At 39.8% G+C, this 26,102-nt stretch overlaps 8 protein-coding genes across 9 annotated transcripts; 4 read left to right on the top strand and 4 right to left on the bottom strand.

The window, feature by feature from the left end:
* Positions 1-583: 583 nt before the first annotated feature.
* On the bottom strand, positions 584-1,142 carry LOC129740268 (ubiquitin-like protein 5). The gene is made up of 3 exons (XM_055731874.1): positions 1,005-1,142; positions 797-935; positions 584-729 (listed from the first exon to the last, which is right to left on the bottom strand). Exons 1-3 carry the CDS (start codon positions 1,041-1,043, stop codon positions 686-688), a joined length of 222 nt encoding a protein of 73 aa, XP_055587849.1. The 5' UTR covers positions 1,044-1,142; the 3' UTR covers positions 584-685.
* A 1,241-nt stretch (positions 1,143-2,383) lies between these two features.
* On the top strand, positions 2,384-8,970 carry LOC129751306 (surfeit locus protein 4 homolog). Its single transcript, XM_055746731.1, has 4 exons — positions 2,384-2,577; positions 2,710-2,963; positions 7,160-7,423; positions 7,486-8,970. The coding sequence occupies exons 2-4, from the start codon at positions 2,913-2,915 to the stop codon at positions 7,981-7,983; spliced, it is 813 nt and encodes a 270-aa protein (XP_055602706.1). The 5' UTR covers positions 2,384-2,577; positions 2,710-2,912; the 3' UTR covers positions 7,984-8,970.
* A 323-nt stretch (positions 8,971-9,293) lies between these two features.
* LOC129751296 (TATA element modulatory factor) lies at positions 9,294-13,424 on the bottom strand. Its single transcript, XM_055746722.1, has 2 exons — positions 10,088-13,424; positions 9,294-10,024 (listed from the first exon to the last, which is right to left on the bottom strand). The coding sequence occupies exons 1-2, from the start codon at positions 13,211-13,213 to the stop codon at positions 9,821-9,823; spliced, it is 3,330 nt and encodes a 1,109-aa protein (XP_055602697.1). The 5' UTR covers positions 13,214-13,424; the 3' UTR covers positions 9,294-9,820.
* A 2,656-nt stretch (positions 13,425-16,080) lies between these two features.
* Positions 16,081-18,359, top strand: LOC129749339 (rabenosyn-5). 2 transcript variants are annotated; one of them, XM_055744281.1, is made up of 3 exons: positions 16,081-16,461; positions 16,575-17,220; positions 17,278-18,359. In XM_055744281.1, exons 2-3 carry the CDS (start codon positions 16,583-16,585, stop codon positions 18,188-18,190), a joined length of 1,551 nt encoding a protein of 516 aa, XP_055600256.1. In that variant the 5' UTR covers positions 16,081-16,461; positions 16,575-16,582; the 3' UTR covers positions 18,191-18,359. The 2 variants fall into 2 exon arrangements, with proteins under 2 accessions (XP_055600256.1, XP_055600264.1); XM_055744289.1 differs by having other exon boundaries at positions 16,081-16,469.
* Positions 18,360-19,652: 1,293 nt separating this feature from the next.
* On the bottom strand, positions 19,653-20,729 carry LOC129749361 (acyl-CoA-binding protein homolog). The gene is made up of 2 exons (XM_055744324.1): positions 20,567-20,729; positions 19,653-20,195 (listed from the first exon to the last, which is right to left on the bottom strand). The coding sequence occupies exons 1-2, from the start codon at positions 20,570-20,572 to the stop codon at positions 19,941-19,943; spliced, it is 261 nt and encodes an 86-aa protein (XP_055600299.1). The 5' UTR covers positions 20,573-20,729; the 3' UTR covers positions 19,653-19,940.
* A 186-nt stretch (positions 20,730-20,915) lies between these two features.
* Positions 20,916-22,926, top strand: LOC129749320 (zinc finger protein 836-like). The gene is made up of 3 exons (XM_055744263.1): positions 20,916-21,012; positions 21,093-21,656; positions 21,724-22,926. Exons 2-3 carry the CDS (start codon positions 21,142-21,144, stop codon positions 22,874-22,876), a joined length of 1,668 nt encoding a protein of 555 aa, XP_055600238.1. The 5' UTR covers positions 20,916-21,012; positions 21,093-21,141; the 3' UTR covers positions 22,877-22,926.
* On the bottom strand, positions 22,919-26,092 carry LOC129749355 (uncharacterized). The gene is made up of 3 exons (XM_055744315.1): positions 24,190-26,092; positions 23,357-24,092; positions 22,919-23,300 (listed from the first exon to the last, which is right to left on the bottom strand). Exons 2-3 carry the CDS (start codon positions 23,706-23,708, stop codon positions 22,930-22,932), a joined length of 723 nt encoding a protein of 240 aa, XP_055600290.1. The 5' UTR covers positions 23,709-24,092; positions 24,190-26,092; the 3' UTR covers positions 22,919-22,929.
* LOC129749331 (cell cycle checkpoint protein RAD17) lies at positions 24,003-26,102 on the top strand. Its single transcript, XM_055744271.1, has 6 exons — positions 24,003-24,146; positions 24,207-24,512; positions 24,567-25,380; positions 25,442-25,635; positions 25,712-25,830; positions 25,900-26,102. Exons 1-6 carry the CDS (start codon positions 24,135-24,137, stop codon positions 26,024-26,026), a joined length of 1,572 nt encoding a protein of 523 aa, XP_055600246.1. The 5' UTR covers positions 24,003-24,134; the 3' UTR covers positions 26,027-26,102.

Below are 26,102 nucleotides of genomic sequence, written 5' to 3'. Positions count from 1 at the left end.
ACAGAGTAAAATTAGAAAAGCAGAGTTTCGGTTTAATTCAAATTAAAATCAATTTTTTCCGAATGGCAATATATGGTTAATAATTCGTCCAAAAGGTCAACCAAAATATATTTTTACCATTTAAAGCATTGTAGATGGCTCTGAAGTACTCACTTCCAACAGATATACTTTTAAAGCAGATTTGTTTTTCCAAGACACACATTGGTTACCATGGCTAGATGCATGAATATTGTTGCCCCAACTCTTAAGGTGGCGTTGCGAACATCGAAAGTCCGTATAGAAGAATTAATGTTCGCGGTAAAGCCCACCTCTTTATCTTGAAGTGATGGTATCTTTGCTTAAAGGCAGCAGGGTTGCACGCTTATTATTTCAAAAGGGATCGGACTGCGCCTCTTTGTATGTAGTCTCTTTAGTTTATACCATTAAAAATATAAGTACCACAGATTTTCCGAAACAGACAGATATTTTGAAACGTCCATCGATATGCAATGCAAAACATCGTTTAATTTTCTTAAACCAATATATTACCTACATAGTACTTCCTTGTTACAGGAACTGGTCATCAGTAAATTAATCAACGTAATTTTGTTTTCATACCCAATTTTATTCAATCATTCAAAATATGCTCAGTTATGATTACAGTTTCTTAAAGTAAAAAATTCCCTCCCCTTCCGATCGCAATATTTTACTGGTAGTAGAGTTCCAGATTCATACCGTCATGAATTTCATCTTAAGAGAAAAAAAATTCTAAGTCAGTAAACATCCCACCAAAAACGAAACAATATTAAGTACTTACAGTCCGATAGTTTAATGTTATCCTTGAAAATTGTGTACCACTTTTTGAGCACAATTTTGTCATGTCGTGTTCCGGTTTGTGCCGCTATCAGCTTCTTAAGATCCCCAATGGTATCATCCGGATTACATTTTACTCGAACCTGAAACAAACGTATCATTTACAATGGTTTTCAATCACTTGGCGCCATCTCACAGTGGCAAACAATTACCTTCTTTCCCAGTCGATCGTTGCAGGTTATTTCTAGCATTTTAATATGCTTTTTCGCAACAAAAGTTCGCAAAACGTTTTAAACACGGCGGAAATTTCACGATTTACGAGAAATTCTGAACCAAAACAAACAGTTTCGTTGAGTTTCGTCTCTTTTGACGAAACTGTAGCAGGGCTGCGTTCAATTTCGTTTTAATGTTGGCATGCCCAGGGAGTGATACACACGCTAGAAGCTAACAATTCAAATTAGGTAAGTTTGCTTTGAAACTGAGTAAAAATCACCATGTTAATATGGCCAGTTAGATAATAAATTTGAGCGTATGACTTATTTATTAATTTATGTTTCATTTTTTTCCAAGTTTTCAATAAATTTTGAAATCGTTTTTTGAAACAAGAATTCTCTGAATGTGATATTTGTTATAAAATATGTCAACACATTTTAAACACTATTCCATCAATTTGAATATATGCCTTTGTGTTTTTAAGTGGAAATATGGTGAATTAGTCACATATATATTCTTTTTATTTACATATTTCCCTATCTACTTTCTTTTTTCTTTTAAAGTGAACTGATTGTAATCAAACAAAACGGGTTTGGCTCCTTAAAGCCTAAAGGTATGAGCCTTTTCAAATGAAGAATTTACAAAAAAAAATAGTTACACAACATTTAAAAACTAAATAAGACATATAACATCGTTCATTCATCAAATAACAATTATTTTATTTTGTTATTAATGCCACAGCGAAGAGATACACGAAATCGAGACTCGGGAACTTAAGTGGAGATGGATTGGGCACACGCTGCGAAGAGATGAAATCGAGATTTGCAGAGGCGCTTGACTAGAATCCAGATGGGCATCGGAGAAGTGGCTTGTGGCGGCGTAGTCTAGCCGCTGAAATCCGCAGAATAGACGAGAACCTTGGATGACAGCAAGTGAAGACGCTGGCTCCGGATCGACAGCAGTGGAGATATTTTATCTCAGCTCTATGCGTCGGTCTATCGGTGCCGGAATATTTATTCATACTCTTTCTACCAACTCGAAAAATAATATAGAATCATCGTTTTGAAATCTAAAAGCGAAAGAAATAAGGTCAGTTATTATAAGCGCAGAGGGTTTTTTCATACAGTTTGTTACGATAAAAATTCCACTATCACTGATATCATCTATCGATAAAAAGAGTCAAATTGCTCAAAATAATCGTAACATTACTCATTTTGTCAAATTCTCCACCATTGAGTATTTTCGGAACGTGTTTCTCACGAATGTTAAACGCAATTGTGCCCCACCGCTGGGCTTTAGCGGCTGTCAAATTCGCTTGACTTTTGCGTACCGTGTACGTCACGATTCGGTCCGAAAACTGCTGGAAAACTGCAATAATTACACATCAACAGCTATCATCGCACATCAGAGCCCTGGCGAGAGTAGCAGCAGCAGCAGCGGAGTTTCCCGAGTTTGCCATCAACCGAAAGACCAGTGCTAGTGAAAGTAGCCGTTTTCTCTGGCTTACAAAAAGTTTACAGAACCCTACCAAAGCGCATAGTTAAACGAATTGCGGTCGAAGAATATTCTCAGGTAAGTAGAACGCTACTGTTTCAACCTTCGAACCGGGCTCATCAATCTTTTCCATGCCTTCAAACCGCAAAATTCTCTCCCCGAAAAAAAAAAATCTCGCACTCGATGGACACGACACACAAAAAAATGCAGCAGCGATTGTGAAACGCGAACCTGTCTGGGTTGAGGCTGACTTTTTGGAAGTTTTTTTTTCTTTGGGTTGCTGTGTTGTCTCAGCAAGGTTACTTGGTGCGGCGAGGAACAGGGAGTACGCGGAGGGCAAACTCATCGAGAGTGAATAGTAGCGAAAATCAACAATACAGTGAAACGGTGACCACCGAAGACTAGGCAACAGCATGTCCATACCGAACCAATATCTGGAGAAAACGGAAGACGTCGCGGACCAGGTGAGTGCCAAATGCTTGAATTTATTTAAAAAAAAAAAAAGGAAATTGAATACCTAATTGAAATCGGGCATAAAAGTGCGCCGTGGCAACGAAAGGGTTAAAGGTCAGCGTATGCATAATTGGTCTAGACACAGAACAACAAAGTGCTGTTGACACGATTGTATCATAACATGATTAGTGATCAAACTGTTGTTTTGTTTGTTTTTTTCTCAATGAAGTTTGCTATTTTCAAATCGTCACAATTTCCTAAGCTATGTTTCAATATAGGTACAATAAATCCATGTTTTGTTGACAATAACCCGTAAACTTAAACTTGTTGGGTATGTTGTTTATAGAATTTGAGCTTAAGGCACGAACTAATGGGAGTATCAGAACGATTACGTGATCATGAGAAGAAATTGATATTATTGTCATGATCAGAGACCAGACTTCATGTCTTGACCTTCATATTGAAAGTATTTTCCACAAAGTATTAGTTCCCGAAAGTAAAGATACTTCATGAAGCACCCATTTCCTGTCAGGAATTGCGTCATGTAGAAATTCATCATGTTTTTACCATCCATTCCTTGATGTTTGGGAACAAACAATGGTTCCACCTTTCTCTTTCTGAGCTGCAATACATGAAGCCTCCGACGAAACGATGCGGTATGCACACCGCTGACTGCTTCTGATTCCCGGGTTATTATCCTCGAAAGTGCGGCCATTGCTTTTGTCGCCTTCTTTAACATATATTGGATGTGGTTTTTAACGTTGAGCCAGTTAACCTGACCTTGAGCATTCCCAACTGTGGTGATGGGGTACACTAGCTTGCGCTCTCAAGCAAGTATCTATATTTTGTTTACTTTTGTCTTCGCCTTCCATTGAACGACGATATGTTTGTTAGCCGGAAATAACCCAACTCTTCGTCAGATAAACAACGAGAATGAGATTGCCTTTAATGGTTTCCTGCCTAGCTTTCTCGGGGACATAGCACAAGATTGGACCGGATGATATAACGAGAACTAGGTTCAAAGCCAAAGGACAGTGAAATACTCGCCCGATTGTAACCGGGACATCAGACAGCCATTCACTCAATCGCTGGCCGCTAACTATTTCATCCTGTTCCTGTTACAAATTTGTTAGCCAGTAAGACGTGGAGAGGGAGAAATTTAGTTTTCTTGACCTTATATCTGCAAGATTTGCACACATGTTCACGCTCTGGTCCACGAGGAAGCCGAGAGTGGCGGGTGCGGTAGACATCCAATTACTATTTTAACAAATACACGTGTTTCAATTGCAAAAACATTGGTAAACCGAACGTGTCGGGTGAGGTACGATTTTTTTATCAGCTCCCCCACGAATGATTAGGTATGTACCTTATTAGAAAAACGTCACCAACAACCCGCATGAATCAGTATTATACAATAACGATTTCCATTATCTTCTTCCTAAGACACACGAAAGATCAGCTTTATAGTTTTGGATTATTAATGAACGATTATGGTAGTCTTTTTTCCACAACCCCCTGGCAACTTGACGTTTCCCATACTAATCGCGTGTGCCAGTTTTTCTGGTTCTCTGGTTCTGTCAAAATCTCATTTTCATTCAACAAACATATCGAAAGGGTGGATAATGAAATGTTCGACAAATTAAGGTTTCAAAAATATTTTTTTTTTGATTTAAAAATAAGTTTTTAAAAACAATGATTAAGAATCACCTATTAAGCGCAAAAGGAGTCGATGTTTAAAGAAAAACACGATAATATGGTCAAAAAAGTCAGCGTTTCAAATGGCTTTTATTTATGAAATACACAAGCAAATTTTAATTCAAAAATCTTTGTAATTGGTTTATTGCATGGTAAATTTTAAAAACAACATTTTATTCATTTCTAAACAATATTAACTTTGTTATTTTTTTAAGAGATTCTTTAGAATCATTATGTTGCTTAGGGAAGAACTCCATCCGAAACTTCAAATAAAAATCAACACATAATTTCAACAACAAGTTTCGATGGTTGACTAAAGCATCTTGATCCAAAATGTGTTCGACTAATCCTCTAAAACATTCCGTGCATCATTTGAAACCCGTGTCAGAGTTCGATTCATTATGATATCATAATAGTATGCAAAGTTTATACTTGGATGATTTTGTTCTACAATTTTTACCTCCAACTCGGTTATTCTGCACACCTTTAACACATCGGCATTAACTATTCTGCCAATGAAACTATTGAAAAGTTCATTTCTGCAATCTTCACATTTGATGCTACGAACTAATTTTTTTTTTTAATTAAACTTGCCGAAATTTTATCTGTACTTCACTTGTGCAAATGCAAAGCCATCACCTCAACTCGTTTCCGCTTTCATTCTCAATGTTTACTATCTCAACATATTTGTTAAACTAATATTTCATAACATTCAGCTGGATAAAATTTTACCGTAATAAATTTAAGGAAATAGCGGAACTATTTCAAACCGCGTTATGTTTAATGGAAGAAACTCATAACTCTATCTGGTGACGCCTTGAAACAAAAACACAACGGATTCGAATGAAAGATGGCCATTTTGTAATCTTTCATATAAACAGAAATTTTATTCAGTTGGAACCGAGAATGGAACACAAATAGATTGAAATAAAATTACTGATTTCATTGACAACTATTTTAAAATTTAGTTATAAAGTTATTTATTTTTCTTTTTTGCATCACTTTTGATTATGTGCCCTTTTAAAATGGTATTTCGTCAGTTGAATTGCATCCAAGGATGCCGAAACAAAATCAAGTGGTTTCAATGGAAAATGAACGTTGCTGCTTCTAGGGACGACCCAGGATGCATGTAAACAAACGCGACTAGTGCGACATCTACAATTTTGAAGACGGCACAGCAAACTCGACTAAACTGTCAAGTTGCCAGGGGGTTGTTTTTCCATGACATGGAATCGTTTGGACGCACCTTACGATACAGTGAACTGGTCGTTAAGTAGAGTAACCATTCATTTTTTTTGCTTTTTTCTACTCGTTCTAAAACGGTTTGATTATTCGTGTTATCTTCATCTAATGATCCAATCATAAAATGATGATGATACCGCGTATCGTGAACTAATCATGAAAATATTCAAAATCATACTGGGGTTTCGGTTATTCTATCTTATTAAAGTCAAATTTTCAAATTAAAAGAAAAACATTATTTTACACATTTTTTTTTATTTCATACATTTTATAGCGAACACAATTAATAATTATGCAATTTTTCTAATAACTTTTCAATAACTTTTCACATAAAAATAATCATATACATATATGTCGGTTCTGTTTTGAAGCTGCCGGTGTAACAAAATTTACCACAAACACTGAGTTTCGGTCGCGCGATCCAACTTCTGTTTGACGCTGTGGCTGTTCCGCGGTTTTCCAGTGGTGGTGCTTGAATGTCCTTGAATTTGCCACGCTTCTTGGGCGATGGAATGCCAAAACTCGCCATCTTCCTCCGGTGACTTTCCGTGGCCTCCAATTGCCGCCCCTGAAAGAACGTTGTTTTGAAAGAAGCATTAATTTTTACTCATATCCAAGTATTAAATGAATATTTAAGGATACTCACCATTACCGGCAAAGCTAGCTCCGTTGCCTTATGATCCGACCTTCTCCCTTTCCAGATTTCCAAGATTGACCCGAACTCTGCCTGGGTTTTTTTTTTCACGAAATAAACCACGTGTGTTGACGTGACAGCAAAGAACTTAAGGCGTGTTGCAAAAAACCTCAAATTATTTTAAGGATTGTTAATTGTATCTTCCAGGAATAGTTTTTTATCATTCAAGCGCGTTGCTAAATTTATCGATTCGGTATTTAGAAGATTCTTAGAATCTTCCAGAAATAGTATTTCATCCGTTTTAGCAGAGACACATTAAACCATGAAACGATGTGCACGTTACTATAAACGTAATCAGATGAGAATAATACGGATGATTCAGCATATGGTATTAACATATGCGGGAAGCCTCAAGCTCAAGTATGTACAGTCATATCGCTGATTCTCGTAGCTTGCAATAAAATTGTATTCACGCTCGTCTCAAGTGTTCTATTATGCTATTGATTCACTTTCAAGCGCATATATTGAAACATGAAGTTAAACAGTGACAATTACAAAAACAGTGGAACTCCACTTTGAACATCATTTTTTGAACCCTGACAGACAAGATGATTCGTCGATTTATCAACTTTACAGGTGATCCGCAAGGGTAAACATATCCTGCCGCACGTGGCCCGGCTCTGTCTGATCGCAACCTTCCTGGAGGATGGCATCCGCATGTGGGTCCAGTGGAACGAACAGCGCGAGTACATGGACATGAGCTGGAGCTGTGGCAAGTTTCTGGCGACGACGTTCGTGCTGGTGAATTTGGTCGGCCAGATCGGTGGCTGCATTATGGTGCTGGGTCGCTTGAAGGTAACGATCGCCTGTGGCGTTCTGTTCTTCATCGTAGTACTGCAGGTGGGTTTGCTTTGAGTTACATTTTCTTTTGGAGCAATAGAATAACTTTATTTTCCTTTCAGACCATCGCTTATTCCATCCTTTGGGACATCCAGTTCCTGTTGCGTAATCTGGCCCTGATTGGAGCCCTGCTGCTGGTGTTAGCCGAATCCCGCGGTGAAGCGCGAAGCTTATTCGCCGGAGTTCCCTCGCTTGGAGAGAACAAACCGAAAAACTTCATGCAGCTGGCTGGTCGCATTCTGTTAGCGTTCATGTTCATCACCTTGATCCGATTCGAGCTGAGCTTCCTTCAGATCCTTCAGGACATTGTCGGTTCCATTCTGATGGTTCTGGTTACCGTAGGCTACAAGACTAAGCTGTCGGCACTAATTTTAGTAGCCCTGCTGACCATTCTGAATCTGTATCACAACGCCTGGTGGACCATTCCGGCGTACAAACCACTGCGCGATTTCCTCAAGTACGACTTCTTCCAAACCCTGTCAGTGATCGGTGGACTGCTGATGATCGTTTCCCTTGGTCCGGGTGGTGTTTCGATGGACGAACATAAGAAAAAGTGGTAAAAGCTTCCTGGATAGAGTCAGCAACCAAGAAACAACAAAATACTTGAAGAAATCGGAACGCGATGTAGTAATGCATGTAATGCAAGATATTTGAGTCCTGCTGGGACCGGGAATGTACGAGAGCATGTGAGATAGAGAGTTGAACTAAGTTGAATGTAACCCTGGAGGAGAAACAATCCCACAACAACAACAAAAACAGAAAACACATACCAATTCATACTGACAGACAGAAAGACAAACCAACAAACAGACACTCTTCGATTCGATAGGAATTTTTTTAAATATATGAAAGAAACAATATTTTTAAGAAACAAAAATTCCTGTATCTATGACAAGGGAAATTAAGAGGAATCCATTGCACATCTTTCCATTCCAAAGCAGCGAACGCAAAACTGTTGAGAAAAGTTCAAGCATGGGATCCGATACTAAAAGATGTGATTTTCTGTGAGCTTAGGACAACCTCGGAAAATCCAAGCCAAGCTAACTTTTTTCTGTTGACGATTGAGGACGTTCCCCGAATTCCGTTCATATTATTTGTTCGTTTACCTTTTAGAATTCATTTATTTCCTTTTTTTAAGCCAACAAGAAAAGTTAGACCTTATCGGAAATCTGTTCATACCACCTAGCAGTTAATTACTTTATAAACAAAAACTTAATAAATTCAACAATTGAGTCCATTTATTTTCCTTAACTTTAAATTTCTCGGTTTTCTCCGTCATTTTGATTTTTTAAGAACTTTCCAATAGGAAATTAAACAAAACTGTCCAAGCGAATTTATTTTCACAAATGAAGGAGCAACACTTCGAAAGACCCGATTAAACTTAACTAATCTGGAACGCACATAAAAACCCCAGCTGAACAATTATATAACCTTACACCTTAATGAATGGAAGACAGACGGACAAAAAGTCGAAATTGATGTTAAACTATGTGTAATTTTAAGAGAATGAATATACAGGTGAGAAAAGAAGTTTAAGAACAACAGTATTTTCGTCTTTTCTTTACGAAATGGCTTCTGGAGAAGGACATTAAAAAATGCGTTAAAATTGAAAAGAATGAACATTTTAAATTTCAAGTAGACACGAATGCCACAAGAATGGTAAAGTGTCGTTCATAAACCATTAAAAAATTATTTTGAAGATTGAAGGTATACGAAGAAAAGCTTCAAACGTTTCCAACATGACTACCAAATTCTATTTTAGTTTATGTTGATTTAAAATACATCAAAGAGTTAGGGATTTAAAACGTCACTAAATAAAGACGTTCTGGTAAAATTCGAAGAATTCTATACATTGATCTGGTACACGATGCTTTATTTGAGTTTAATATATTACCTAGATTTGTGAGAAATTCAATAAAATTATCTGATCGCCTGGGACTTAGAACCTAAATAACTTTTCTTGCAAATTTCGTGTATTGTTTTTTTTTCGATAGTTGTAGTACTTATAGGTAGTACGTGACAGTTTGCCAATCAACTTCAGTGATTGCGCTGATGGTATAATTAACATTTTACCCTCCGGTCCAATGAAACTACTCCCATTATATCAATAAACTGTGTGATAGAAAGTTTCAGAAGCAAAAACAAAATGTCTAGATGGCAAAACCATGATTTCCTTAAACCAGCTAGGAAAACTCTCTTATAATGTTTGGATGACTATTGCACTGTTGGCGACCAACTATAAATTTGAACTTTTACTAAACCGAAAATTTGAACATGTAGAAGCTTAAATTTTGCCTTTTTTTATCACATACCAATCCGTTTTAACCTATTCTATTTTGAACGGATTTTTTTAGAAACTTACCTCTCAAGAAACTGGCTTGGGATTTTGTCGAATAGCTAAAGTTGCTTCCCGGCTGCAACCTGCCGTAGAAGATCGTCAATCTGCAGTTTGTACATCTCCTTAACGTCAACCAGATCAAGTTTGAGTTCCTCCGTCTTTTCGACGGCTTCTCCGTACAGTTGTAACAGGGCGTCGTACCGTTCCTGCAGGGTGCCAAACTCTTCTTCCAATTTTACGGTACGTTCCGTTTTTTCCTTCAACTGGAAAAATTCATAATACATTAGACAATTTCATTTTTATAAGAATTTTACGGGGAAACTCACACTTTCCAATTCGACCGTCAGGTTCGAGATCTCTCGGTTGAGGACGTTTCGTTCCTGTTGGAAGCGAGACAGTTCCCACTGCAGTTGATATACTTCGCCGTCGCGTTGCTTCAGGGTTGCCTGGAGATTTTCCAACAGCGAGGTGGTGTGAAGTAGCGGTAAACCTCCGATGGTTTGTCGGCCGCTGTGGGTTGATCCACCCTCCATTTCGTCCAGTTCGTTCTGATTCCACGGTATCGAACCGATAGACTCCGGCAACGATAGCTGACCCATACTGGGGGTCGGTGAGGAGGTGCGCGAATTTCGCTCTACTGATGATTGGTGCTGGACGCTGTGATGATGATGATGATGTTGTTGGTGTTGATGTCCAGAGGACGGAGGAAATGGCGGTGAATTTCGACGAGACGATGATTCCTGCTTCAGCGCGGACTGTTTGACCGTCTCCAACTGCTCTTTTTGCTGGGCAATTTTCCGGTCTTGTTCCGTTATTCTCATCTCCTTTTCTACTAATTTTATTTTCAATTGCTCTCGTTCGTCTTCCAATGATTTTAGCTTCAACTTGAAGTCGCCCTTTAGCAAATCTGCTTCAATTTGCTTCTGCTGAAGGTCATTGGTTAGCTCCTCAGATCGGATTAGGGCGGCTGTAAGTCTTTCTTCAAGATTCGAAATTCGTCCATTTAAAGTGAAATTCTGTTCCTTGAGAGAACGTTCGTTTTCGTTGAAGTTTTTAGATTTTTCTAGCGACTGTTCCAGCTTCAAACTGATGTCAGCTTCCCGTTGTTCCCAAACACGTTCCTTGTTGCGAATTGCATGCTGAAGGGATTCGATTTGTTTTATTAGAGGAACGGTGACCATTGCTGTTGCTTTCTTTTCTTCCTCTACCCGGGCTTCCATTTCCTCAATCCTCAGCATCAGATCGGTATTTTCGCTCTTCAGTCTTTGCATTCGCTGCGCTTGTTCGGCTTCAGATCTGCGTAGCTTTTCACGCAGATCATCGAGTTCAGTGACAATTTGCTCGTTCACTCTTTGAATATTACTATGTTCGGTTTCCATCGTAGCTAATAAGGACGATTTTCGGACCAGTTCTGCATAGGCTTCTGTTTTTTCTGTCAGTTCCTTTTTGGCAAAGTCGAAGCTCTTTTTCAAAGTTTCAAGCTTTTGGGTTTGATCGTCCAGTTGACTTTTCAAAGACCCGTTATCTTTTTCCAGCTTCCGTTTTTCAGAAGACAACTTATGGACAGCATCGATTTGTGACCTTTCAACCTCTTCTTTAGCCGAAAGAGATCTCTTCAATCTGTCGGTTTCATCCGTGAGATCTCTGATGTCCTCTTTCAGTTTTTTAATCAGCGCTTCACATTCCTTCTCCTTCAAACGGAGCTTTTTTATAATATTGGAATGTTGCAGCACTTGCTTGGACAGATTTTCACCTTCCTTTTTCAATTCTTCGATCATAAAATCTTTTTCACTAAGTAGTTTGTCCACCTCGGTACGATTCATCTTTCCCTGCGATTCGGTTTTGGCTACGTCCAGTTGCTTTTTAAGTGTTTCTCTCTCACGAATCGTTTGTTGAAACTTTTTTTCTAGAGCCGACAACCGCTGAGTGTACTCGTCCGATTCGCTACTATCGGATCGTTTTTGTTTGGACTCTATCTGTGCCGTAAGTTGGCAGTTTTGTTCATGCAGTTCGGCATTCTGGCGACCCATTTCTAAAAGCCGGAACTCACGCTGTTCCAAAATCTCCGATAGCTCAGCAATCCTTCGCATCAATCTTTCCGTCTCACTTAAATCGTCACTGTTAGCGCTTTGCACCGATACTTCCGACAGCTCTCGGTTGTGTCCTCGTTTCTTAATCATCATTATGTCTATGTTATTCTTTCCATCCGAAATCTTCAACGGACTCGTTCGGTAGGCTCCGCTATTGGTGCTGCTAGAGTCCCCATTAGGACTGGAAATTATCTCGATGTCCGATGAAGTGGCCGTTTCAATTTCATCTCCCGAATTTTGAGACGATGTCGCTTCTTGTGGCTTCGGTTCCAACGTTCCCATTATCGAGATTTGTCCAGCCTGGATCTCTTCGAAACTGTGCGTTGAATCGGAAATCTGCGTCTGAATCTCAACGTTTTCGTAGGACTTTTCTAATGATGGATCCGGTTGCTTGTACATCTTTTCGACCGAAGTCACCGTGGTTTCGGAATCATTCGACTCCTCTGTATCACAAACAGAAACCTCGGAAAATGTCATCTGTCGGCTAGAAGTCATTTTGTCTAAGCTCAAATGTAAGCTACTTCTACTGGGAGCTACCGTTATCGGAAAAGACCCTTCACTAGTCTCCATCACCGTAATAGGTTGTTCCGATAATGTATACGACACAGAGTCATCTTCCACGCTTATATCATCGTCCCCCAGCTCCACGGACGTAAATTTTAGCTCCTCTCCTTCTATTACTTCCTCTGGACTCTGGTCTAATGTGGTGATCGATTCAGGAGATGAAACACTCGACGGAGTTCCTAGCACCTTTATAATTTCTACCGACTCTGACTCCTGCATTGTGAGACCAGAACTTGGCGAAGTTAACGCCGAACCAGGAGTAGTTACAGGACTCAGTAGCTCTATTGACTCCGACGCGCTATTCTCCGACTCCTTCCCGACATCTTCCTTGAAACTAGCCTTTGGAACCTCAGCTATTCCAGAATCTTCAAAGCTCTTTCTCTTCAAACTCGACGGAGCCTTTGTGACCGTCATATTGGCTGCTGTGACAGGCTGCTCGAAGAACGATCCCGTAAATGATCCCCAAATACTGTCCATTTGACCTTTACCCACATTGCCGCCACCCTTCACTTCTCCAAGGGCAACCTTCGGAATGATCAATTCACTCACCGGAGAAGAAGGTTCCGTTTTACTGACACCCCTTGGTACACTCGCTGATTCTTCGGAAGCATTGTCTGCCTCTACCGATGGTGCAGTTTTTATTCTGGCCGAAGAATCAACGTCCCCAGCCGGCACTGCCGGAATCGAGTCTTGTTCGTCATCCTCCTTGATATCTAGGGCTTTATCAATTTGTTTCTGTGCCTCCTTCAGTGCCACTTTCGCCAGGTTGGCAATTCCAGTCGTGTCAAACCAACTCATATCGACAACGGCAGACTCCCCGGGTACTTGCAAATGCTGGTATTCGGTACCAGGGTCAAGGAAAATGCTCACATCACCAATGTTACTTGAATTAATGGGAATTTTGCTAGAGTTTTCCAAAATTTTTCACCACCTATATATTTTTCCAACTTGAATATCCCTTTTTCTTTTTATGCAAATCAACACCCCTTTTCTCCGTCTTTGTTTTGTGGAACACGTCAATTTTCTGCCATAGCTACACATTAAAACAATTTCACTCGAATTAAAAATATTTTTAACTATTATGAAAATTTTCATATCGCTCTTAGAGCACCTGTATTCGTGGTCCAAACAGCCGGTTTAGACCCAAATTCTGACCCGAGCAACCGCACTGGTGATCCTTTATACCAGTTTCAACTCAACTTTTTTTAGAGCTGGTATAAGGATTGATCCAAAACTGATGATATTTGGATCCAATTTGACGCAGTTCTAAACCGTTTGACAGTTAATGGAACACGAGTGCAGTTGCCAGTTTTTTCATTGGATCGATCTAATTTCTTTGGTTCAATTCTTGTATAAATTAGACCCAAGAACAGACCACAAATACAGATGCTCTTAAGAGACTGTAAATTTAGAGCAAGTTCACTGGTGTTGGGAAAAAGTGGTTGAAATTTTGACATTTTAAAAATTTTACCCTGCAAAAACGTTTTCAAGATCTTGGGGCGTTATATTTTTTTACAACACTGTTTCTGTTTCAGCCGTATGTGATAGAAATATTGCTATTTTTGCATCACAGCATGCGAAAATAGAACACGTGTTGTAGAAAAACTTGAAGGCCACTGATCTTGAAAATGTTTTTGCATGGCAAAATTTTCAAAATGTGCAAAAAGTGACGAAATTTCTACCACTTTTTCCCAACACCAGTGAACTTGCTCTAACGAAATAATTTCCGAAAGTGGCTGATATGAATAAAGCTCTAGTAATTGCTTTTGCTATTTTCGAGCAGTTTTGTGAGCCAAATACTTCGAATGGCATGCATATTTTTAATCCGGAGCTGGTTGAATGTAAATGTTCTACCCTGCGTTTTCATACCAAGTTGAGCAAATGCTTTAAAATTTTTCCATTCTTAAGTTCGAGCTAAGTAAAAGCTATCGAAGCAATTGCTATTTTCTTATTCATACCACCTAGTGTCTCTTTTTCTTCAGTGTGCGTTCCTTTGCGCCACCTTATACCGTATTTTTTTCACCTGGAGGCAATTGCTAGGCAACCTAGGTTCGCTCTAACTGCTGTCATCGTGCTCATTTATTGCTCGAGAGGCAACCTAGGTTCGCTCGAAAAACGGACGGAGTCGCCCTGAGAAGAAAGTCAGTTTTGCGAGAAGTTCACCAATACTCTCAACGTTGTTGTCAAAACATTAAACAGCTGTTTTTGGCTGAAAGGAAAACAGTTGAAATAATGAACGGGAAAATGATTATTGCCGCGATTTTGAACCTCTCAGCCAAGCAAAATCGTACTATCTGCTGTCCAGTGCAATCCGGACACGAAAAAAGGCAATCCGGATATGAAGAACCGAATGAAGAAATCCAGAAGGGAGAACAAAATGACAGCTGCATGTAAACATTGCGCTCGTTCTCACGCACACCTACGTATGAAATAACTCGAAACCCGAAACTCGTTTTTTTATTCTGACGGTTCCAGAGCCAAATCCGGAATCAAAAAAAAATACGCCATTAGTAAAAGCACTGACCATACTGACTGGACACTCGATTTCGTTTTCTGGATAATTTTTCCAGAAAAAAAAACAAAAAAAAATCATTTTTCCAACAGTACGCAATGTCGATTCCAGAGTGCGCATCGATCGATTTGAAGAAATGCTATCCCAGTTAGGAAATGCCACCCAACTTTAAAAATAAAACACGCAATTTCTACGATAAAATCGGGCTAAACAGGACCATTTTTCCTACAGGGCATTTTTTGTCAAATTTTTCAGGTTCGCCACCTGCCGTCGGTATTGCGAACCTGCAAAAGCTGACAACAAAAAATTAGACAGAAAATGGTTGAATTTTTGTTCTAAGAGTCAAGTCAGTGTGGTCAGTGGTAAAAGTGTACCTCATTGGGTAGGGCCATAGCAATAAGGCATTTCCCCACTTGTCAGCCGAACAGCTGATTCCTCATGTTTACATTTTCTCGGCATATCGTGGTAGGGTAAACATAACAACAACATTACGTATGTTCAATGACCAGATAGTAACGATATGAAATTGGCAATGCAATTGTAGTGGTTTTGCAAGCGCACCTTGGTGAGGAGCATATAAATTCTTTGTTTAATGATTTGTAAATTCATAACAAGTTTAGACATGAAGGTTTTTTGATGCTTTTAATTAAAGAAGTTTTTAAAAGAAAGCATTGAACAGTGCTTATCATCAAAGATCAAATGGCGACCAGTTGGTGTTTACATTTTTCAAAACAAAAACAGCTTTTCAAAACAAAAACCCTTCCACAATCTGTCTCAGGAAATACTCATGACCAGGGTGAGTCAGTAGGGTGGGTGCATATTGAGGAAAAGTAGGCAAGGGGTACCAAAAGTTTCTCATTGGTGGGGGGTGGAGACGGAGCGTTTTTTGACAGCGAATTGTTCGTCTACCATGCCTACGATTACGATTGCCTGTCACAAGATGGACGATTCCGTGCATTGGTATAAGAACACACCTGAAGCTTTACCCGCCTTGCTCATGACTATGCCCAAAAGTGTCTCGGAAAACGATGCTCAAACGCATCAAATTACCCCTCGCTCGAACAGTCAAGCAAAGTGAAATTCTCTAAAAATATTTACACTCGTTGCTTTCAGCGTCTTTCTCCAGCAAACTAGGGTGGCTAAAAATTGTTAGAAGCGGTTGATCAGGTGGGGTTGAATTTCTCCGCGAAGTTTGTGGTGCGGTCCTGGTGGATCCACGGAAGAAGTGCGGTACGAATAACCGGAGAAGAAAGTATCATTGTGTCAGGCAGCAGCAACAAAATGTCAAAAATTTAGTCCGTCTTTTCTGGTTATTATCTCGTTGCTGCAGAAGGAAGAGCAAGGAAAGTATTCGTCATCGACGTTCTCGATTAATTTTTCTTCGGATAATGTGATTGTCCGAAAAAGCAACAACGGCGGTCAATAAAGGCGCTGAAATAATTTGCATTGATCGGTGGGTTGCGCACAGAAAAAAGAAAGCGTTTGCGGACCTGGGGAACTGCATAATTCATCATCCCGTCACGGTTTAGCTGCAGTGAGTTGGTAGTAAAAATTTGCTTAATTGTCAGAAAACGGGGCGTCAGCGTCAGCACTTAGGCATAGTACAGTGTGACCTTTTATTGATACTGTTATCCTCATATCTCATAGCAATTACAATGGCTAATCCATTTGATGAATCGGAATCCGAAGGGTGGTCAGTCGTAAGAACTGATGATGATTCTGAAATATTGGAAGGGTTCCTGTGTCCAATTTGTAAATCCGATCTCAAAACACCCGAACGTCTCACGGCTCACGTCGAACAGCAACATTCCGAGGAGCAGGATTTGCTTAAATCTTTGAAAGAAATGTTTAGCATTGCCAAAAAGAAAATTCTCAACCTGGACGAAACGGCAGCAGATTTGGCTCGAAGTTTGGACAGCTCTCTGCAAGTGGGTAAGCAGGAACGTCAAATGGCTGTCAATCCGATATTACTTCCGGGACAACAGGTCGGAGAGCACTGCGATCACCTGTGCTACTTCAAAGCTGTCCGGAATCCACGGTTGGAACGCTACGCCAGTGAGACGAACAAACTGATCATTCGATTAGATAAACTGTTGGACGGTCTACCGAACGATCCCGATGCTCGAAAGAAACACGAGCAAAGTAAGGTGCCTTGGATCGATGGGAAGCTGGTCAAGCTGTGCCCGAGCTGTGCGAAGAGCTTTGGACTGACACGAAGGCAACACCACTGTCGAGTGTGTGGATCGGTCATGTGCGACGGATGTTCATTCCATTTGTCGTTCGAGGAATCACGGTGGGTAGTTTAGTTTGAGGCAATCGAACATAAATTAATTCTCGAATATTTCCTTAGAACCATCGTTCAACCGGTCAGCCCCGGCACAGAGGAACCTCGCGGGGCACAAACTGTTGCACCTGAAGATCAAACCAAAGATCGCGATTCTTCTGGATTTCGAGTTTGCGAACACTGTCTACACCTGCTGATGAATCGGAAGGAGATGCAAGATTCACGTTCGGACCGTCCGCTGATCACCAAACTTTACGACAGATTACTCCAGGAGAAAAAGGACATCGAGCCAGAAATTCCAATGTACTCGAAGATCATTGCTAGCCTGTATGAAGGAGACGCAATCTACCGTTTGTCGGATGCTAGGGCATTGAGGGAGAAAATCGGACGGGCTGCCGAGCAGCTCGATAATATTAGCAAAACCATTCTGTGTATTCCGTTTGCCACCGGGAGCCGCGAAGAAGCTTTGAAAAAAGCAATTAGACTATCCTGCGTTGCCTACATAAAAAATCGTATGCTTTCCATTCCGAAGCTTCCACTGGAGGATGAGATTAAAAAGATTCAGCAACGCAAAAAACAGGAAACGGCTCGCCGAATGGAGAGGGAGCGCCGTTTGGCGTTGGAAGCCTATGAGAAATATGAACTTCATTCCGAACAGTACAATGGCAGCTCCAGTTCTAGCACCGCGTCGACGGCCGAGATGACAAATGGGAGGGCTACGTACGGCACTGCCGTTAGTTCCCAGGACAATTGGAGCGGCTATCAGGCAGCAAATGTTGCCGTTTCGAGCACCGCCGATCCGTTGATTGATCAAATCAATATCGTGAAAGGGTACATCCGACAAGCCCGTGAAGCATTACGTTTCGAAGAGGTCGAAACATTAGAACGGAATCTGAGCGAATTAACGCAGGAATTCTATGAAAGACAACGAAGAGCATCTTCTGACAACAAGCCAAGCATTACAGAAGCTAGACAGTAAGGAACGTCGATAGCGTTGTTCAGCCGGATGAAGATGAATTTTTGAATAAAAAATGTTTTTATTCGTGGAAGCATTCTATTAGGTATTTCCAGTGTATTACACATATTATAGCTAATTTTAGTATCATTCGAATGTACCTAGCTTAGAATAAAACCATCTTTGAATGTTACTTTGCATTGTGTATCATTCACGTGGATCGTTGATCTGGATAGCAAATACATATCTGTACCAACACGTGAAAAGGATGTATCTCCATATATGGCGAATCGAGAAAAACGCGTTTGAAAAAAATACAACCTATTTTAAATCGCTAATTAAAAATCACTTGAAATTTTTACATTTTATGAAACACAAACGATTTTTAGAAGCATCCCCTACATGTTAGAATCGAGGGATATAAATTTTCATGAAAAAACAACGCGTTATCGTAGATAGAACCTAGCTCACTTAATATTTTGTCTCCCTTGTTTATACACCCTTTGCTATTTCCTCATTTCTAGCTTCAGTTTTAAGCTCGCGTTCATTTGCAACTATGTTTTTATGTTGAATTAAGTGTTTAATCTTTACCAACACATAAAAAGGACCAATCTCTATATATGGCGTATAGAGAAAAATTCGTTTGAATAAAATAAAATCTATTTTAAAATTTCTAATTAAAAATCACTTGAAATTTTTGCTTTTTATGCAAGACAAACGATTTTTAGAAGCAAATAGCAGAGAACTATGTGTTAGAATAGAGGAATATCAATTTTCATGAAAAAACAACGCGCTATCGTAGATAGAACCTTGCTCACGTAATATTTTGTCTAACCTGTTTATACACCCTTTGCTATTTTCTTATTTTTAGCTTTAGTTATAAGCTCGCATTCATTTGCAACTATGTTTTTATGTTCAATAAAGAGTCAAATTGATTATTTTGAGTTTGTTTGCGGAGTGGTAGCGAAAAACTGTTCCGGAGTAAAGGGTGTATATCCATGTGATGGCAGTTCTGGTTTTAGAATGTTTATAGATCTTTACTCAAATTGAGTTTTTAATGTAACGGAATAATATTTTCTGAAAAGGGTTTTACCGTTAAGTAGTGCAAATGTTGGCCTATCATGAGGTACTGAAATTGGTTTTTGTTTACTTTTGGAGATAGATCCTTTTCACGTGTTGGTACAGATATGTGTTTTTGTGAAAGGGTACCGAGTGCAAAATAAAATGAGTCCTATGCTGCGAGTCAAGTGAAGTGACTCTCCAAATTTTATATGTAATGTCTTAATTCGAGCTGTAGTCAAGAAATGTCAGTTCGGAATAGCTTCGATTGGTTCTCGTCATTGTGAATCGAACACCGAACTGAAATTTCTTGTTTGAAGAACTGTAGTCTGGCGCTACGAGATGAAATTTTAACCGGTGTCTCGCAGAATTAGACCCATTATTGTGTCTCCTTGAGGATTGTGATACCTAATTTATAAGACTTTTTTTAAAGGAAATATCGTCACATATTCCGGTTTATTTCTTAAACCTAGTTTACGAGTTTTGAAAACTTTGAGATTCAAATATCAAAATAATATTTTGTTAAAAAATGGTATTCAACAATGTAAGAAATTATACAATAAAGGTTTATAAACTGTGAAATTATTGCGATTTGTTCCCCGAACAGAGCGCTTCCTTATTTGAATTTAGAGTCCCAAAAAAGAACAGACGTAAGCCAAAACGTTAATACCTCATTTTGTGCGTTTCCCAAAACATTGTTATCGACAGAATTGGCTCACTTGAGCCCATGCTGTTCAATCAGTGTGGCGACCTTCGCCACGTATGCCTGCTTAGCGTCGTCCTGGGACATTCCCTTGCGGCCGTTCCAGGCTTCCCACTTGGACTTACCTTTGAAATCCAGAAAGCCAGGTTTCTCGGTGTTGCAATCGCCGACGGTTGCCTGTTTGTACAGGCCGTAAATTTCCAGCAAATCGGCGTCGGCCGGGGTGGCCTTCAGGTTTTTAACGTCCTCGACGGCTTTGTCAAAATCCTACAAGCAAAAAATGACCACAGTGGAATATGATTTTGTCCTCATATTAGATGGAATTCTTGCATGACTTTGAATTACTTCTAGTTGCAAGTTTTTGCAAACAGCCCAAGTACAATAGAACCCCGCTTACAATACCAAAACAAAAGGACACAGGGTTTTCAATGTATATTTCGTGTAAACCGAGCTTGCCATTACCCCGATCACTCGGATGATAGATAAGCAGGATTCTGCTGTGACTATTCATTCTGATGACCTTGGTCTTATGTGCGAAATCGCACTTAACCTCTTCCCCGTATGTACCTTTATTATCCAAAACCGACTGCCTCCCAAGAAATACATAAATTTATTCAGCTTTTAGTTTATATACTTACCGACATAATGCTAGTTCAAAATTAACGATTTTACAAAGAAATCAACTTAATTTTGTAATTAATTCTTTGAAGAAAAGTTCCACGCACGTTCAGGCCTCCAATTTCCAATCAATGCAATGCAGCAAAAGATGATGCGTCTTGAAAGAAATCCCGTTGGAAAAGAAAAGAAAAGAACGCACACCGGCAAAAATCGTGCGCAAACGAGAGAGGAGATTTCGTGTTGACATTTTGTTAGGATGGTTCACTTTTATGGGAGCCGTAATTTGAAGAGATGGATTTTGCACATGACACTTGAAATTGGTTTTGTTTACTTTTTTTAAAAGGACAAAATTTAATTAAGGCGATTTCTGATTTCTCAAATATAACTGGCAACCATAAGCTACATCACTTGACACGGAGAAGAGGGGATGAATAACACGAGAGTTTAAAATCCCAGAAAAACAAAAGTAAGTACAAATTTGCTAGATTTCTAAATAAATTAAACAGCATTGTGAACAAAAACTATACAAAACATTCCTTCATTCAGCAAACTGAACTGAGATCTGTTTGGCTGGTTGTGATGTTTGATTACCAAAATGAATCCTTCGCCCTCGTTGTGTCGTGTGTGTTTGGCCGAAGCCTCAAATATGCTGGACCTGTACAGCAGCTACGAGATTCAATCTATTCCCACCTTTAAACCCACGACGACATTTCCTATAGGAACAAATAAATCATTAGAGCTCCTGGGTGAAGATTCCTCATCCTGCTTCAGTCTGCTGACTAACCAGCACCACAAGCTTGAAGAGACCGAAATGAAGGAAACTGTCCATCTGGGTATGATCTATCAACAACTGACCGGATTGTCTATCGAGGACCAGCAAATTCCGACGGCGGTTTGCTTGCGCTGTACAGAGCGACTGAAGGAATTCTATCTGTTCCGGAAACGGGCCACAAAGGTTTACGAAGAGCTACAAACCAAAGCTAACATTGCAGCCATAATAAGTCAGCTGGATCAGCAAAGCAGTGTGGGAAGCGTGAGAAACGATAGACTGGAGGAAGACTTCACCGAAGATTTCATAGCTGGACAGGAACTAGCAGATGAAAAAAACAGGTTCTTTTTTTAGTACATACATTAAACAATCGAACTTTAATTTCCCAACAATTATTTCATGTTTCAGATTCAAGAAACCACTAGCGGCTGGTGAAAAACGCTGTGAAGTATGTCAGAAAGTTTTTAAAAATAAGAAAATGCTTGCTCGCCATCAGGAAATTCATGCCAAGGAGAATCAATACAAATGTCGCTACTGTGGCCGATGGTTCAAAGCCAGAAGTAGCTGGTACAATCATGAGCTGAAGCATCGGAATGCAGTTGGGAGGACAGAAAAATTGGAGCGAGAATTCCTGTGCGACATATGTGCAAAAACTTTTAAAACCCGCTACCAACTGAAGGAACACACAGAAATAGTTCACCAAGGGACAAAGCGCTTCCGGTGTGATATTTGCAGTAAAACTTTCACTAGAAATGGCTCACTAGCTGAGCATAAACTGATTCAACACGCCGAAATCAAGCAGTTCTCGTGTGGCATTTGCTCGAAATCATTCGGTAAAGAAGATTCGCTTAAGACTCATCTCACGATACATTTAGGAAAGCCTTTTCAATGTGAAATTTGCAGCAAAGGCTTTGCTAAGAAAGCATTCCTGACAGCACATATTTCCAAGTTCCACCCATCAAAGGAGGGCCCAAAAGTGAATTGCTGTGATATTTGCGACAAACGATTCAGCACATCCGGTCATCTCAAGGATCACATGAAAATTCATTCTAACGAAAAGCCAGAAAAGTGCAAATTTTGCGGTGCCTCTTTTCGACAGAAGCAACAATTGAAAGTACATCTCTATCAGCATTTGGGAAAACCTTTCAAATGTCAATTTTGTACGCAGGAATTCGGAATCAAATGTCGAATGGTAGCTCATTTAGAAAAGAATCATTCAACAGAGTTGCAGAATCTTCGGAACCAATCGCTTGCCCAGCAAAATTCAGATCCGATGGCAATTCCACCAGACTTTGGTGATGGAGCAATTAATGAAGAAATTCTAAACGAAATTTGCTATCAGATTGACGCGAACCAAATAATGTTACAAAACATCGATGCCGGAGACGAAGGCGTTGTTAATTTAATTTACAGTAGTAACGAGAATATTGTGTTCTTTGACGATCCAAACAATTTAACCCTGCCGGAAGAAATAGACCCTGCCATTTGCCAGTTATACAGTGATTTTGCTAACGAAAGTCACGCCAATATCAGAGGTCAATCCAATAAAAATGCTCAATAACCCAATAACTGCATTCATTTTGTGATACATAATAAAAAAAAATTGACAAAAACTTACTCCATTTTATTGGACAAGGCTTTTTCCTTTTTGAGTCTCTTTTGCCTTGCTTCGCTTCGGTCCAAATTGTCTTGGAAGAAGCTGGCCTCCTTCCGAGCTTGCGCGATTTCTGTCCGAAGCTTCTGCTTGAATACTGCCCTTTCGTATGACAGCCGTTCGCTCAGATGGATCCACTTGAACCGAGGCAGGTACTTCATGCTCCAAAGGATATCACAAAAGACGGACTTCTTTTTCGTGCTTATGGGACAGGTATTCAGATGCTGAACCACTGCTTTAGCCACCCGCTTTCGCTTAAACTCGACCCATCCCTCTGTGTACCGGATCATGGCACGTTTCCCTTTTGCGGTTTTTTTCTTCACCGTTCCATCTGAAACAACACTAAAGAATTTTAAAACTTCGTTTGATTGTTGAAAATGAACTCACCTTTACGCTCAGGCTGCAAATAGATACGCCCTACCTCTCCATACGGTTCCAGCAATTCTCGTAGAATGGTTACGTTCATGTGTTTGGGAATTGAGGAAATGTAAACAATGCCTGGTTTCCGTTTAACAGTAGCTCCAACTAGTATTGGTTTCCGTGGTTTAACAATCCTTTTAACCTGTTTTTTCTCGTCCTCGCTAATCGCTTCTGGTAAATCTTCTACATCCGAGTTATTTTGGGCACCCGAATCATTATCCGATCCCGAGAGAACTTCTTCCTCGGATTCGTTCTCACCGTTCGACACTTTATCCGATTCTTCCCACGTGGAAGGGATGTTTACAGATCTCCGTTTCATTTCAACTTAACTGTAATTTTGACTTTTTTGCTGTATAATTTGATAATATTTTTCCTATAAACTTGTTGCGGCGTTAAAATTTTTTTGTGGCATGTGCACATGCATGCTTTTGAAAACTGTTTTCACACGATTCTGATTACGCACTCATTACGTGTTTGTTATAACCCATCCTGAAGTTCAGAGCTGAAATTTTTTTAATAGTTTCATAAACCAAAATTGCGTTCACGTTGCCCGCATTGTGTACTGATGAGTTGTTTCTAACCCGATTATAATTGATTTTCGTTAATCGTGTTCTATTTGCAGAATCCATCTATGTCTACAAAATAAATTTCCTGCGGTTGTTTTTCCTTCTGCTCAAAATGTGAAAACAAAAATCATTTTTACCTAAAAAACAAATCAATAGCACCAGATTTTTCTTTTTCAAACATGTCTCATAATGTACTGATTTGATTGTGCTAATTATTTATGGAATTTTTAATACCTTTACCAAAATTTCAGAAGTCGAAATGGTTCACGTCGGCTTTCGATGCTGCTCCACCAGCTCGACCAGCAGCACCGGTGTTGGACTCAGGTCAAACCTCGTTTCAGTTTCAAACGTCCTTGGAAATCGTTGAGGAACCTCCATCCAAGCGACCGGCTAGGACGGTTTCTAAAAGCAAAAGCTTCGCTAAACCATCCGCTCCCGCTCCGTCCCCGCGCCAGGTGGATTGGGCTATCGATTTTGCGCCCAAGTCAACGGCCGATTTGGCCGTGCACCCAAAAAAGCTGGAGGAGCTGCAACATTGGTTCAAAACTTACGAAAAGGTTGCTATTAATGTTGGTTAAATTCTAAAAAATAATAATATCTTAAAATTTTAGATGAAAGCTTCTGATCCCGTAGCAATTCTGCTGCTGTCAGGACCTCCTGGGTGTGGCAAGTGCTCCGCAATAAACGCCGTAGCCAAAGATCACGGCTATCAGATAGCAGAGTGGACCACTCCAGTTGATGTGGATCTGTATAGTGATGATTATGATTTCGAGTCCGGCACCAAGGAGTTCACCTTCCGCGAAAGTCAAAAAGCTCAGTTCGGCGAATTCCTTTATAAAACATCCCGATATTGTTCAATATTTCAGGATGATATCAAACCAAAACTGTTATTGGTAAAAGATCTTCCCAATGTGTTTCTCCGGGATCCGGATTCGTTTCACGATTCCTTAGAACATTACCTGAATACGGGAGCGTCACCTTTGGTGTTTATTGCCACAGAAACTTCCAGTAAAAAGAGCGATATCGTATTCAATCTATTTCCGGCAACCGTGTTGCAAGATTTCCAAATTCTTCATGTTACTTTTAATCCTGTTTCGACGACTTTAATGAAGAAAGCTTTGAAACGAATTAGCACATTAATGGTCGGTGCAGGAATGGCGCAGCATTACCGAGTACCGTCTCAGGATGTCATCGAAAGTATTGTGTTGTCATCGCAGGGCGATTTAAGGAACGCAACGTTGAATATGCACTTTGCTTCGCTGAAAAATGCACCAAGGTTGGAAACCGAGCAAGTTCCAGGAACGGAAACGCTTAACACCACCGGACGGGGAAGCCGTAAAAAAGAAACCATTAAACTTAAGTCTGTTGGATGCAACGAAAGTCTTACTTTGATGCATGCTTTAGGACGAGTTTTCAATCCAAAATGTGAGTCTAATTTTATGGAAAAACGCTTTGCAACTAGGTAGTTTATTTCATTTTTTTTCAGTTCATCCCATCAATCAAGACGAAGGAAGATTCCTACGATCCCCGGAAGATCTAACTGATGCTTTTGTTTCTCAACCTAATTCCATTATAAGCTTAATCCATTCGAACTATGTCCTCCGTTTTACGGACATCGACGACATCGTTGGAGCGGCGGACAATCTCAGCCTGGCAGATGTTATCATGAGCGAATATCGGGTAAAATCTCAAAACGATAGCATATTTAATGATTTCACATATGTACCTACCAAGTCATTTTACATTCTTTTTGCAGGAAGACCAGTTGGCTGCTCATGGATTGAACATAGTAATCCGGGGAATGATGGTACACAATAGGAAAACGGCCGGTGGTTGGCAGTCGATTAGAAAAAAGAAAACCTACGATCGGCCCAGGTTAGTAATAGTTTGAATTAGAGTTATAGTTACATGAGAAAAATACTGTATAAATTACAACTATTTCAGTGCTAGCAATCACGAGTCACAGTTGAAAAGATTTGGCCTCGAAACATCATCGATTTCCGCTGGATTGTTTATCACCGATTATAAAAAGTATTTGGACATCATACAACCCGTGAAAACGAACTCCTAAAGAAACTGGTAAGTCTCCCAATAAATTGCTAACTGATAGATAGTCATTTCGGATAATAATACTGTTATTTTTTTTA

This window comes from Uranotaenia lowii, chromosome 1 (genome assembly GCF_029784155.1).
Source record: "Uranotaenia lowii strain MFRU-FL chromosome 1, ASM2978415v1, whole genome shotgun sequence".
Lineage (NCBI taxonomy): Eukaryota > Metazoa > Arthropoda > Insecta > Diptera > Culicidae > Uranotaenia > Uranotaenia lowii.
The sequence above is the reverse complement of the archived record's forward strand: the minus strand, read 5'-3'. Positions and strand labels throughout refer to the sequence as shown.